Consider the following 14,743-nt stretch of genomic DNA (forward strand, 5'->3'; position numbering starts at 1 on the left):
GGCTTTCAGCAGTTTACAGCAACAAAAATGCCAAATAAAATTATATTATTATAAAATCATTGTAACAATTCCACAAAAACAATAAAAAGAAAATCCAGTGATAAAACCATATTAAATCCCAATGGCTCTAGAAGACAGAATAATTTGTACAGCCTTCCTGAATGGACAGCAGGTTAGGGCTCCCTGCTCTGGAGGAGGTTTCCAAAGGATGGGCAGGGCACCAGCTGAGACCTTCCTCCTGAGAAAGCCCTACCTTTGTCATGAATGGGATTACAGGGCCTCCCCAGAAGATATTTAAAGCTCTGGTAAGATAGCTTTGAGGGGGGTGGTCTTTAAATATTTGGACTTTAAGCTGATTTTGGAACATCTGTAAATTTGAAAGCACAAAAAATGCTATTGGCTTGTTTCCAGATGAGTCATTTACTGTAAGGAGTATAGGCTCAATGTATTTTAAAATAATATTTTATTTATTGTGCATATGATTTTTTAAAATAGTGGTATTCTGTGTTGATTCTTTTTTAAAATTGTCTTAGACTATTTAAAAAAAGATTCTATCCAAAATAAATTGAAACAAGCCATTTTTAAAATTTCTATGCACAATACTTTGAAATGGACTCAGGAGTCATGATTGACACTGAGTGAATTTGCACTTTTAATAATCAGGAAGATACAATGGCATTGAAAAAAGTGACTGATGACCATTTTTCACACTTAGCGACCATTTTCACACTTAGCGACCGTTGTGGCATCCTCATGGTTACGCGATCAAAATGTTGATGTTTGGCAACAGATTCGTATTTCTGATGATAGTTTGAAATGGTGACAGTATAAATTATTGCTGGTGTAATACTTAACAATGGTTTTTAAGGATTTCTTTTATTTATAGAATACCTTTTTTATTATTTGGGGGGGGATTTTTACTTTTAAATTGTTTATAAAATGTATTTACTACAAGAAATGTTCCTTTTTGCAAATGTGATCTTTGCAAATCTTTGTGATGCAATATGTTCAGACCAGGTTTATGTGTCTCAAAGTGGCTGCTATTCTATGGGCAGGCCAGGTTGGTGCAAGGCAGCTTTGCCAGATTTGGTGTGTTTCACCCTCATTGAATTTTATATCGTATAAAGAATGGAAGGAGGAAGGAAGAGAAAAAAGGAGGAAGGGAGTGAGTGAGGAAAGAAGAGGATGGAAGGAGGGAGGAAGGAAGGAAGAGAGGGAAAGAGCAGAAGACAGATAAGGTGAAGGTAGATAAGCAAGAGGAATGAAGGAAGAAGTGAGGAGTCTCGAGGAGGGGGAAAACATTTAGTGACCAAAGTTACAATGGCATTGAAAAAAGTGACTGATGACCATTTTTCACACTTAGCGACCGTTGCGACCATTTTTCACACTTAGCGACTGTTGCGACCATTTTTCACACTTAGCGACCGTTGCAGCATCCTCATGGTCACGTGATCCAAATTTTGTTTGGCAACAGATTCGTATTTATGCTGGTTTCAGTGTCCTGGGGTGACCTTTTGACAAAAAAATTTTTTTTTAATTACCCCCCCCCCCCCGGTCAAGGGTGTCCCTCTTTTCCAATCTGAAAATCTGGTCACCTTACCTTAAAGACTGCTTGGAAGCTGAAGCTGATCCAGAATGTCATAGCCAGGGGCAGGTTCCTGCCAGTTCTAACTTCTTCTATAGAACAGGTTCCACAAATCTACAGTGCTGTTTAGAACCGGTTCCAGCTCCCTCCCTCCACCCATACACACATCATCAAGATGAAGAGCGAGAGGAGGAATTCTGGGAGTTGAAGTCCGCAAGTCTTAAAGCTGTCAAGTTTGAACACCCCTGGAGTTGTTTTTTTCTAAAAGGTTGGGGATGCAAGGGTCTTGTAACTTGACAGCTTTAAGACTTGCGGTGTGTGCTTCAAATGCCAGAATTTCTAAGCCAACATTTTGATTGCTAAGCAAGAGCGTTGTTAAGTGAGTTTCACATTTTACAAGTTGGCCACGCCCACCTAGTCACATAACTGCCAAGCCACTCCCACTCGGTCACATGGCTGGCAAGCCACTCCTACCCAGTCACATGGCCACAAGCCACTCCCACAAAGCAAGCCACACCTACAGAAGAGGTTCTAAAAAAATTTGAAACCCACCACTGGTCATAGCACGAATAACTATGGTGAACCTTGGTACAATTATGTAAGGTCAATGCTTCCTGAGCAGCACTGGTTACCAGTGAGCCTCTGTATGCAATTCAAGGGACTGGTGGTACTTATAAAATGCTTCATTCTCAGGGTTTGGATATCATCCACCTCTTTCTCCTTTCTGATAGCTGTACTTCTCTGCCATACTACTGTATCTACTTTATAAAAATGCAGTCCATCAAAATTGCGTGTGCACCGAGCCGTCAGTAACCTTGGCACCAACCCACCCCTGGTTCAACCTGTACTAAGATAGAAAAAGTTCTAGCCTAACTTGCGAAATTGTCATCAGGAAACTGAAACTTAAAGAAATGTAAGTAACGAGTAAATATACAATGTTATACCCAGCAGTGTTATGGATTTTAAATTTTAATATTGATTTTAAAAAATAGCAAATAGCACTTAGACTTATATGGTGCTTCACAGTGCTTTACAGCCCTCACTAAGTGGCTTACAGACTCAGCAATCCCCAACAATCTGGATTTTTCATATTACCCACTTTGGAAGGATGGAAGGCTGAGTCAGCCTTGAGCCTGGTGAGATTCGAACTGCCAAAACTGCTGGCAATCGGTAGTCAGCAGAAGTAGTCTGCAGTACTGCATTCTAACCTCTGCATTCTAACCACAGCTATAGTGATAATGATAATGAAATACAGGTAACCTAAAGGAATGCAGCCTTCAATGAACCAAAGTTCTCTCCTTTGAATGCAACAGCCTTTTCCATTTTTTGAAAAATGACTGTACTATCATTTAACCATGACCTTTACTTGAGCAACTAAGAACATTCTGCCGGTTAGTATGTGATATGTGTTTTTCTCCCTTTTTTGTGGCTGTAGGAGCTGTGAAGGACGGAATATTAGATATCGAACATGCAGCAATGTGGTAAGTAAAGACTAATGATTTTCAAATGTTACTGCAATAGATCTTCTATACACCTGAAATTTCCTCATTTTTCTCATTCTTCATGTGTAAAGGGCTAACTGAATCACTAAAAAGCCCCTTCTATGTTATGACTCTATCACTCTGCAGACTTCCCACTCCCACATTTCTTAATTTTTGCCTATTTATTTGTTTGTGGTTATGTTGTGTATGTATGAAATATATATATATTTATTTATATATATATATATATATATATATATATATATATATATATATATATATATATATATATATATATATATATATATATATATATATATAATCCATATATATATATATAATCCATATATATATATATGCTGGTCTTGTTGTATTCGGGTCTTTTCCTGTGTAAGATTGAGATTGTCTTGGCAACGTTTAGGCAAGGTCCCTCTCGCCATCTTCAGGCTGGTGTTTTGGGCTTCATGTTTGTGTGAGTAAAAAGCTTTGTATGAGTAAAAACGTTGCCAAGACAATCTCAATCTTACACAGGAAAAGACCCGAGTACAACAAGACCAGCATACCTACACACATGAAAATCTATGAGTATGTATGTATGTATGTATGTATGTATGTATGTATGTATGTATGTATGAATGTATGTATGTATGTATATAGTATTTTGTCAAAGCACCCAGTATGTCCAAATATGCTCCCATATTTGGGCATACCAGGTGCTTTGACAAAATACTTAAAAACTCTTTTGGCTCAGCTAATAAGGGAGGAAAGCTTGTGGCTTAGAGGTTAATATAACCGTCTAACATGTAAAAACAGCCCACGTTCAAATCCCAGTAAGGGTATGGCTAGTTGATAAGAGCAAATAGCTTGAAATAGATCTATTCTAGTCTCCCTTTATATATCCATGTGTTCCCTATATATATATATATATATATATATATATATATATATATATATATATATATATATGTGTGTGTGTGTGTGTGTGTGTGTGTGTGTGTGTGTGTGTGTGTGTGTGTGTGTGTGTGTGTGTGTGTGTGTGTGTGTGTGTATGTATGTGGCTATATACTGTATATATGGATTCAACTGTTGTAACAACCAATTTGCTGCACGCATGCAGTCTATTTGAAAACAGCTCAAAAAGTTACCTTCTCCTGCAGTCCCGGTGAGTAAAACAGCTGAGGCATGGCAATCTGCTCTGTTGTACCTATCAGCTGGTCTTCAAACAAAGTAAATCTAGGACAGTATAGTGCAGGGGCGAGTGGGTGGGCCCACCTGATTGTTGGGGTGAACTGGTTTGCTCTCATACTGATCATTGGAGCGACTGGTTTTCCCAAACTGGCTGAATCCCACCCCTGAACTGTAACATTTGCCACTATGTTGAAGAGATACATTAGAAAGTGATTAAACAGTCTTAAATTTATATTAGTGAAATATGTAATCTCAAATAATGGCCATGTGCAAGCATATTTATGTTCAAAATGTTACTGATTGTGTACGCTAGTTCTTCAGGTTGAGAGGGATGTGCTTCCTTCATTGGGAACAACTAGAGATCTGTTTGGGTAAATCAGGCTGCCTGTGGCTTTGTGGGTTGTGTTCCAGCTGCGAGGCACTTTCGCTTCACCAGGACATTGAGGAGACCAACGAGATTAATTCACGCCAGTCAAGAGAAACACCATAGTTCTGCAAGAGAGAAATAAAAGACACATTGTCACAGCTGATGGGATTTAAATTGTTGCTTGGGGTTAGTTCGTTGTTGCTGGGTCACCCTGCTGAGAAGCTGGGATTATACCTTAATTGAAGCTCTTGTTTATAGGAATGACCTGAAGTTTGCCAACTCTTGCTTCCCCCCCCCCTTTTGTTTAATTTTGTTCTTAGGGTAGGCCTTATCTTATGGCTATGATACTGAAAATATTTATCTGCAAAATAAAGATTTGCAAATAACTCTCCCAAATGTCAGAAGCATGTAAGAATCCTAGAGGATTGCAGAAATTTACCTTCAGTACCAGAACTACAGAGGGACACAGTGGCTCAGTAGCTAGGACGCTGAGCTTATCGATCAGAAAGATCGGCAGTTTGGCAGTTCAAATCCCTAGTGCCGCGTAAAACAGTGAGCTCCCATTACTTGTCTCAGCTTCTGCCAACCTAGCAGTTCAAACGCATGTAAAAATAGGGACCTCCTTTGGTGGGAAGGTAACAGCATTCTGTGCGCCTTCGGCATTTAGCCATGCCGGCCACATGACCACGGAGACGTCTTCAGACAGTGCTGGCTCTTTGGCTTTGAAATGGAGATGAGCACCGCACTTTAGAGTCGGGAATGACTAGCACATATGTGTGAGGGGAAACTTTATCTTTACCAAAACTACATAGAGACAAGCTGGCCTATAGTTTTTGTCCAAGTTTTAAGGATTCAGGGACTCACTAAACTTTCACAGTTAATCAGAAGACCAAGGAAACAAAAACCGTTATAAATTGCCCTAAAAATATACCAATGAAGTTTAAAATGGCTATCTCCACATAGGATTAAAAATAACAGGACAATTGTCCCAGAAATGTTTTTTCAGAGGACAACTGGATTTTCTTGGGGTTTTTTTCTTGAAAATGTTTCGCTTCTCATCCAAGAAGCTTCTTCAGTTCTGAATTCTTGAATGAGAAGCAAAACATTTTCAAAGGAAAAGCCAAAAAAGTCCAGCTGCCTTTTGGAAAAGCAGCTTTGGGACAACCATGACCTGGATGATTGAGAATCTTTATAGACAACAGGACAATTGAAATTCGAAATTACTTAATTTTACTTAAAAATTCAAAATGCAAATTTGGAACATACTTGATATGCAGCAGTATTTCTGTAGCAGTTGACAATCTATTAACTATTTCTTCAATAGTTCATATACCTGACTATGGAAGAATCTATTATACAAGGTTGCCCCAGGACAGTGATGGCTAATCTTTTTGGTGCTGAGTGCCCAAAGTGTGTGTGCATGAAAGCGTGCATGTGAAACCCCAAAATGCAATGCGAGCGCCCTCTGTCCATGCACCCTACCCTACGCATGAACCCTGCCCCCCCCCAGGTATAACCCTGGACTAAGTGTGAAATACTAAGCAGAATTTACAAAAACAGCTTTATAACCCTTTTCTTTTCTTTTCCTTTTTTTAAAAATTTGTTAAGAATACATAATTGACACTATTTTTAAAAATATTTATTTTACAAATTATAAATTAAAATATACTAAATAATCTATTTGTTAATCATTAGGCAGTCTCAAATCATTTCTCATTTGTAAACTTATTTAATGAAAGCTTGATTTTAGGAGATTAACTATGATTCCTAAAGCATAGCCCATGATGCTGTTCTAGATCATTCTTCCAAGCAACAACCGTGCAGTACAGAGAAACAAATTTGTAGCAAAATTGACCTATAGTCGATATAACAAAATATACATACAGACACATGCATTTAAATACACAGTTCATTGTGTGCTAAAACAAAAACCTGAGAACAGCAATTCCAGCAGTGACACCGCTAAATATAAACCGTTCTCTTTTTGCTAAATAAGAGTTTTCTGGGTTTATTGTTTATTTGTGCATACATACTTTAACTGGAAGAGGAGGAGGAAAAATAAAATCTCTAGAAATGTTATTGGGAGGGAGTTGGCTGTGACAATGAGATTTCGTGCATTATCCTAAGTCCATGATAGCAAACCTATGATATGAGTACCAGAGGTGGCACGCAGAGCCCTCTCTGTGGGCATGTGTGCCATCACCAGCTGGTTTTCACAGGAGCCAGAGCACCAGAAAATGCCCCCAAAATAGCCATGCGCATGCCGGCCAGCTGGTCTTTGGGTTTATGATGCTCCGGCATATGCAAAGAGCAGCTGGCCGGCACATGCACGTGCCATAAACCTGGAGACCAGCTGGCTGGCATGCGCATCAGCCAACGGGTCTTCGGGTTTCTGATGCTGTGGCGTGTGCACATGCGCATATATGCACATGTGTTCTGGTTTTGGCAATCAGTGCCAAAAAGGTTCACTATCACTGTCCTAAGCAATCCCTTATTTTATCAACTTCTGAATTAGACTGCATAGACAAAGGGGGCATGGAAGGACAGGTGGAAAGATGAAATCAAGGGTCTAAGTTTGAGTCAATTTACATAATAATGCCGATACGGAGGCACCAAGAAACTGGTATAGTTTCTGCTCCTTTCTATAGACTGTGAAGATAGTCCTCTCTTTTATTTTCTGCTGCCCCACAAGCTTACCCCCCCCCCCCAAAGGATTATTATGATTGATTGCAGAGAAGGCAAGGCAGGAACTTTTCTGTGCTGGCTGAGTGGATATCAATTGATGAAAGAATGGCTGCAGCCTAGTAGAATAAGTGACATACTCCTTGGCCTATCCCCTATTTTCCCCTTTGTTTTTGTTTTTTTCAGAAAAGTATTTTGTATGGGGCAAAACGTTAATCAGGAACAAGATAGACACTTGCTTCACTCTACGTGGGAGGTGCCATAATTAAACATTGCCATGCCAATGCCTCCTGGGTAGTGCCTCTTAAAATCCTGGCAACCAAGGCAGCAATTACAGTAACTAAGGCTTGTTTATTTTACTAGAGCTGCATCTTGGGGGTTTATTTTTGTCTGCCAAGAGATAATTCAATGCACCATTTTTTCTCTCTCTCTCAAAAAGTGTACATTAAGAGTCTTATCGCGGTTACCGTGTTCTTGGAGGCCATTCCTGGACATTCAAGCCAGCAGCAAACCTTTGTTTAAGGTAGTCACAGCAACAGTTACAAGTTGTAGACCTGTCCCTGCTTACCTGATCTTTGGTATCTTTTGGTACTGTCATTAGACTGTGTCATCACTAGTGACAGGTATTGTCTTCCTTGAGATGTATAATAGAGAGACAGGTGACCTGATCCAAAGGAGCAGGGCAGAGGTGGGTTCCTACTGATTCAACCCTTGTTCGGCCAAATAGGTAGTAACTTGGCCACCCGGGTCACTGGAACCGGCAGTGACCCAGTCCTGCTACGCCCCCAAACTGGTTCTCCTACGGCGCTGCCATCTTGATTTTTGGTTCTGTGCATGCACAGAACAATTTTCTTTGCAGAAATGTATTTTTCTCTTTTCTAATGTTTTATGCATGGAGAGACATTTTTAGATGCAAATGCGCATGTGTGCAGAGTGCACATTTGGTGTGCGTGTTTGCTTCGCTCACATGCGTGTGCAAAATATTTTGCACGCCGAACCGGAAGTAATGCTGGCAGCAACCCAACCCTGTAACAGGGGTTACATACTCTCCTGCTTTCTATCTCTCCTCTTAGCAGAATAATCATGGTTTATGGTTAGATTGAAGTCCTTTTTTCCATCTACACAGAATAGTTCTCAACAGACCTTATTCATTGCTGTAACTTTGAATCTATCACACCATAATGTTTGTAATAGTTAATCCACCTTTCCTTCAGAAGGTCAAGGAAATGTAGAGGACACTTTTACCAGATGTATCCTCACAGCCTCAACTATAGGTTGTTGGTTGGGCTGAGCATGATAGCAAGTCTCCCGAACTCACTTTAGTGAGCTTTCATAGCTAATGACTTCTCTCCATGTTGCTATTCCAGTTTCCTTACTGGTTTGTAACTGGAAATGAAGTTTTCCCACAAAGTTGATAAAAAAAACCAAAGTAATATATATGGGGTTTTTTTCATAATAGATCTCTGGGAATACTTAGCATCATATTTCCCTCCCCCTCCCCCCTTTTTTTCTTAAGAAAACAGTATGGTAGTCAAGCAGTTGGTCAGAGACTTTCTTACGATGGAAATCCATCTTTTACTATTTTTCTCTTCCAAAGATTCAAGGAAACATTGATTCAGCATAAAAAAAATAGTGCATGTTTCTGCTCTGTGGATTTAATATATCCGGGTCTGGGAAAGCTATGATCCTATGCAGTTTTTGTTTTCCATTTCCTTCCTGTCTGTATGTGTTTGAAATTGATTTAGAGATTGAATCGAAGTGAGCCTGATCCTTGCAGTATGTTTGCACTGAAATTAATGAGTTGGAAACATCATATGCTATAATGGCCTCACAAAACAATCTTTACAATGTCTTCTGTACAGAGGTTGCAGAGATAGTTCAAAGTTCTTCTTTGATGACATGTGGAGAAACAGTCAAGCCTTTATAACTGTTCCTGTTGATGGTATCTTCATATACATTGCATATATTAAAATAATAGGAGAGGGAACTGTCAAATTGACACTAAAAGTGGAGGGACCTAAGGAAAGATATTCAGGACCAGGATTCACTGATGCAATTTCCAAACTATCCTATTTTTGGTGTGATAAGAACACATTTGTTTCTCATTCCTAACACATGGTGTATATACACACACAACTGTTCTCTTAAGGTTGATCTTATTTCCCCAGCAGTTCCATTTTGCACACAAAGGAGGTGCATCTTTTTTATCCCAAGCATTCAGTGCTTTCACAAGAGCAGAATTGTAATAACCAAAGAAGTAATTTGAAGAAATCCAGATAAAACAGACAAAAAGCTTCTTCAGATTTCTCTTGAATTCACTGCATTTCTCTTTTCTGAAACAGTTATCAAATGTTTTAGGAAGCTGTGTCCTATGATCTTGCTTCATATAATATTAGAACCTTTGTTTTTTGTTTTCATTATGCTTGAGTGCAATGTAGTGAACATGTTAATTTATTTTTCCACACATGGAGCTTTCATTAGTTCCAGGGGTGCGTTCCTGCCGGCATTGGTACTGGTTCGCTTCGCACGCACACCAGACGTGTGCTGCTTGTGCATGCACAGTTCACTGTAAATTGTTCTGCGCATGTGCAAAGACCATAAAAAGCTAATAAAAAACATGCAGGGACCAGTGAACCGGTTCAGGGGCATGGCCAGTCCGGCTTGCTGCTGGTTCTGCAACCCAGACCAAATTATCACTACCGGTTTGCTGGAACCAGTGCGAACCGGTAGAAACCCACCTCTGATTAGTTCCCAATATTGCATTGAGAGAGCTAGCTGTCCTTTCTTCTCACATTTTAACTTAAAATATTTGTATTGCTTCATTCTGTGCTAGAGTACATGGGGTGAAAGCAAGTATAGTGTCTCAACAATGTAATAATACATACTTTAAGCATAAAATTCATTAAGTTCCATATTTCTATGGGCATTCAGCAAGCCAGTGCCCAACACTATGTTCCACAGCTTATCAGGAAGCTACATCAAAATACCATTGTCAATACAGAGACTTAAATATAAGCAATTTGTTAAATATATGCATAGACATTAATATGGTGGATGTAAGAAATAGATAAGAGTTGTCAGTTCTTTTGCTAGCTTCAAGATAGCAACTCCATTTTTATACAGAAATGGCAACAATTGCCAAAACCTTGTTTCCAGAGACTGAAACATTGACAGATTGATGGATCTTCATTTGGATGTATATCTAGATATATATTTGATGTGCTCCTGGGTACCAGCAGTATAATTAAGGGAGAACTAAAACATAGTTCTGAAAAGTGACCTAATTCACTTCATGCAGATTTAATATCCCTTTGCAAGTTTGTTTGCATTTTTCATTTAAAAATAAAATAAAAAATATATGTTACAATTGACCAACATTCTTTTTAGGGCTTGTCCACTGCTAAGTTATGCTGTCACCAGAATGGGCAAGCAACACCAAAAATGGATGTCACCCTCTATTAATCTCACACTCATCATCAAAAAACAAACAAACACATCAGCACATTTTTTTTATTAATCAACTTCAAAAGTGCCTTTAGCATTCCTGCCTGTTTCAGTTAGTGTTTATCAACTTGTTACAGCTAACCTCAGCAGTTCACTGGTTGATTTGTTTATTTTACTTATCAAATTTATTGGCCACTGTTCTTACCACAGGATAGTGCTGGATGGCTTATAATATTTAAAAAATAATAAAACTGGCCTATTTCCCCAAAAACAAGACCTTCCCGGATAATAAGCCCAATCGGGCTTTTGAGCGCCTGCAGAAAAATAAGTCCTCCCCCAAAAATAAGCCCTCCCCAAAAATATTGCAACACAGCAGCAGCCATAAGGTGACCACACTCGCTGCCTCCTGAACCTCAAAAATAATAAGACTTCCCCAAAAATAAGGCCAAACACTTATTGGGGGGGGGTTCAAAAGAAAATAAGACCCTGTCTTATTTTCAGGGAAACATGGTACATAAATAGAATGCTACAAAAGTGTAAGAATACAAAATACAATAGTTAAAATATGGGGAGGGGGGGTAGGATGAGCATGGAGGGGGTGGTAGTTGATATTAATCTATCAAACACCTCCAACATGAAGTTCCTTCTTCAGAGCCCCAAGCCCACTGGCAGAACCAGATTTTTAGGCTTTGCAGAAGGTCAGGAAGGTTGGACCTCACCCCGGGACGCCAGATGTCTTGTTTTGTCTACTTCACAAAGACAGGAATTGAGTCTTCAGTTGAGTCGATGCTGTAGTAACATAATGACCATCACTCTTTGCCTTGCAAACAGACAGTTATTGGTTTGAAACCCAACAGAGATGTGTTACATGTACGGACCTACATACATGTACCTCTTTTCATAAATGTTGAGACTATCCTGATGACCTCCTGCATTTCAAAATTTAATAATATGCTACTACTGTTAGAAAGAGCCAGCCCAGAAGTTCTTAATTTTGGTTGCAAGAAAGAGCTGTTTGTGTTCTGAATTGTGGTAGAAATCTGAGGGAGAAGAAGCCAAGCCAATCGTGTCTGAAACCATTCTGCGACCCTGAAGGAAAGCTATCCTTTGTTATTTCGTGGAAAATGACCCTGAATGCAAGCAAAAGAAAAAGACAACATTTTTAGAACTTGCTGTGTTAGTATATACCCCTGGTATGAAGCGTAAACAAAACTCTTAAGTGACTCACACGTTTCTTGGCTGGATGGAGCATCTAACACTCCTTTCTCTGCCATACTGGAGATCCATAAAACATGGTTTTTGAACGCTGTTCTTTCACCCCTTTTTTTCCTGAAGATTCACCTTCAGCTTCCAAACATGTTCTGTTTTTACTGACCAAAGATAAATAAATAAATCATCAATCCATTCTCCTGAAAATAATCTTAAAAAAAAAATCATCTGCAATCATAACCGTGATGACCTGTATTTTCACCTTTCAAATTTTAATAATATAAGTTTTCTCAATTTCACAGTCAGGCGCCTTCTGGTACCATTCCCTTCACAGATGCTGGATCTACCTTCTGTACATTAAGTAAATTAGACTTAGACTTAGAATAACTTTATTGTCACTTTGAATGTACACTAAATGGCATATATTGAAATGAAATTTTGTGGCCTACAGCTCTCAAAGGATCACTACCTCCAATATACACTACATAAACATCACTAAATAAATAAGCATATACACACATATATTATATGGCACTGAGAAACAACACACTCTAGTTCGGATGAATACATGTACATGGCGAGAAAAACCAATCTTGCAAGTTAATTATATAAGATAAATCAGTCTAAACAAATGAACTCCTATTACATCTCGTTCACCTTTGCCTCCACCTATCTCTTTATTCCAGATAACTTCCAAAATACAAACTTTATGTTGTTATTAGCCAGCTAAGCTATTAGATGAAGTAATATACTCATCTTGCAAATCACAGGACAAATAAATTACGGTGTAATGGTATCTTTACTATAAAAAAGAATCTAGATCTGAAGCTTTGTGTAGCTTAATTCCTTTAGAAGAAGTTGATTAGAGCATAGCACTCTAATCTTTCAAAAATTGTTTTAATCCCAGAAGTCACAGCAGGGCACTGAATGGGAACCTAACTATTCTGGATTAAAACTGTGATTTAGCTTGAGCCTTGTATGTTAACCCAACCAGCTGTGCCTTTTCGTCATTTGGATGATGCTCCCATTCACTTTTTCAGGAGATGTGCTTCTCTTTCACTTAACTATATCTTGCAAAATTGTTCTAACAGATTTTCCAACTGTTGTCTCATTTAGCAAGCATTTGTTCAGCAACTGTTTAAAGTTTCAATGGTGCTGAATGAATATTATTTACTGCTACTATAGTACCTATATCACTGTTGGCAAACCTTTTCGGCACTCAGTGCCAAAACCGAAGTCTGCACATGCTGGAAACCAGAAGAGCAGCTGCCCGGTGCACATACGCACACCAGGAAGATGATTTTCCAGTTTCTGGTGCATGCATGCGCACAGGCCAGCTGGTCTTTGCGCATGCATGCACACCAGAAACTGAAAGATCTGGTAGTTGGTGTGTATGCACGAGCCGGAAACTGGAAGATCATCTTCCCAGCATGCGCACCAGGTGGCTGCTCTTCATGTCCAGCCTGGCTCTTCACAAGACAGTGCACAGCCTTCCTGAAGCTTCATGCATACCTTGGGAAGTCCTTGCAGAGCCAGCAGCTATGAAGGGCTAGACTCGACTAGACTCCTCAGCAATGAGAGGTCAGTGGAAGGTGGCAGAGTACAGGATAGCAGAGGTGGAAGCTGACTGAGGTGGCAGCAACCAAAAGGACAGAGATGATGGGTACATTGGTGTGTGGAAGAGATTGAAGCAGAGGAAATAACGGCAGGACAGGAGAAGCATGAGGTCCTTATCTAACAACAGCATCTCAACCAGCCTAATGATCACAACCAGGACTGCCAAAGATGCCATCATTAAGCAGTGTGGTTACATGATATTTGCCTAGTGACTGCATTGCTTAACAGGGGAAATTCCGCCCCAATTCAGGCCAATAAGTGAGGACTGTCTATATCGAAAAGTTTGATAAGAACTCTTTATTATTACCAGTCATGCTGAGGACACATAAAAACCATGGTAGAAAATATTGCTGTTTGTATAGAGGTAAGAACTTTTACACTAGAATGATATGTTTGCAGTCAAAGAAAAGATACTGTGCATTTAAGGAATTGTTGGCCATCTTTAAAATCAAATTTGTCTTTGTGGAAATATCAGCATGAGTTGTAAGGAGGGAGATTACAATACTATTGGAGGGAAAGAAAAGCTCTGTCCGATAAGAATGATTAAAATGTAGTTGTGTTTGTGTTGTGTTTTAAAGACATCTTAAATGGCTGAATCAGAAATCAGGGTCCGGTGGTGTTGAGTGTAATTCTATGGATTTTACAAAGAGACTGCTTGGGTGTTCTGTCTATACTCACTTTTTGTACAGAAAGAGGAACTTGTTGGTTCTAGATTATACAAGTAAAGGTAGGATAATCAGCTGAGATTGAAATTGGAATGGACTGCAGGTCTAAGCTAGCATCTTGCAGCAATATACATACATACATACATACATACATACATACATACATACATACATACATACATTCATATATATTATGTGTGTGTTAAGTCATTCGTTTTTTTTGAAAAACTAAAAGAAACTAGAGCCTATGATTGTGGTTGAGAGAAAAATTGTCCATTGGAAAGTAAAATTACAAGAGTGAGGCACTGAGGCATGGGCCCCAAACCCACAAGCTATCCTTTTACATTAAAGTGTAATAATTTATGTAGAATAAAATCACTTTTTTTAATCTCTTGGAATGAATGTGCAACAAAATCTTGCAGCAGTAATTACAACTGGTAATGTATCTTTCACTAATGCTTTATGTACCCTAAACAATTTTCTAATTATTTTGTTTTTTTCCCCC

General features: G+C 39.0%; 1 protein-coding gene across 1 annotated transcript in view; it reads left to right on the forward strand.

The window, feature by feature from the left end:
* The window catches only part of ADAMTSL1 (ADAMTS like 1), a 263,177-nt gene that overhangs the window by 49,672 nt on the left and 198,762 nt on the right, over positions 1 to 14,743 (forward strand). The window contains exon 3 of the mRNA XM_087716110.1: positions 3,021 to 3,066. Within this exon, the coding sequence (XP_087572236.1) occupies positions 3,021 to 3,066 (46 nt within the window). The remainder of the gene's footprint in view (positions 1 to 3,020; positions 3,067 to 14,743) is intronic.

The sequence above is a fragment of the Thamnophis sirtalis genome, unplaced genomic scaffold (genome assembly GCF_051295495.1).
Source record: "Thamnophis sirtalis isolate CommonGarterSnake01/CBP01778 unplaced genomic scaffold, rThaSir2_p1.2 scaffold_5, whole genome shotgun sequence".
Classification (NCBI taxonomy): domain Eukaryota; kingdom Metazoa; phylum Chordata; class Lepidosauria; order Squamata; family Natricidae; genus Thamnophis; species Thamnophis sirtalis.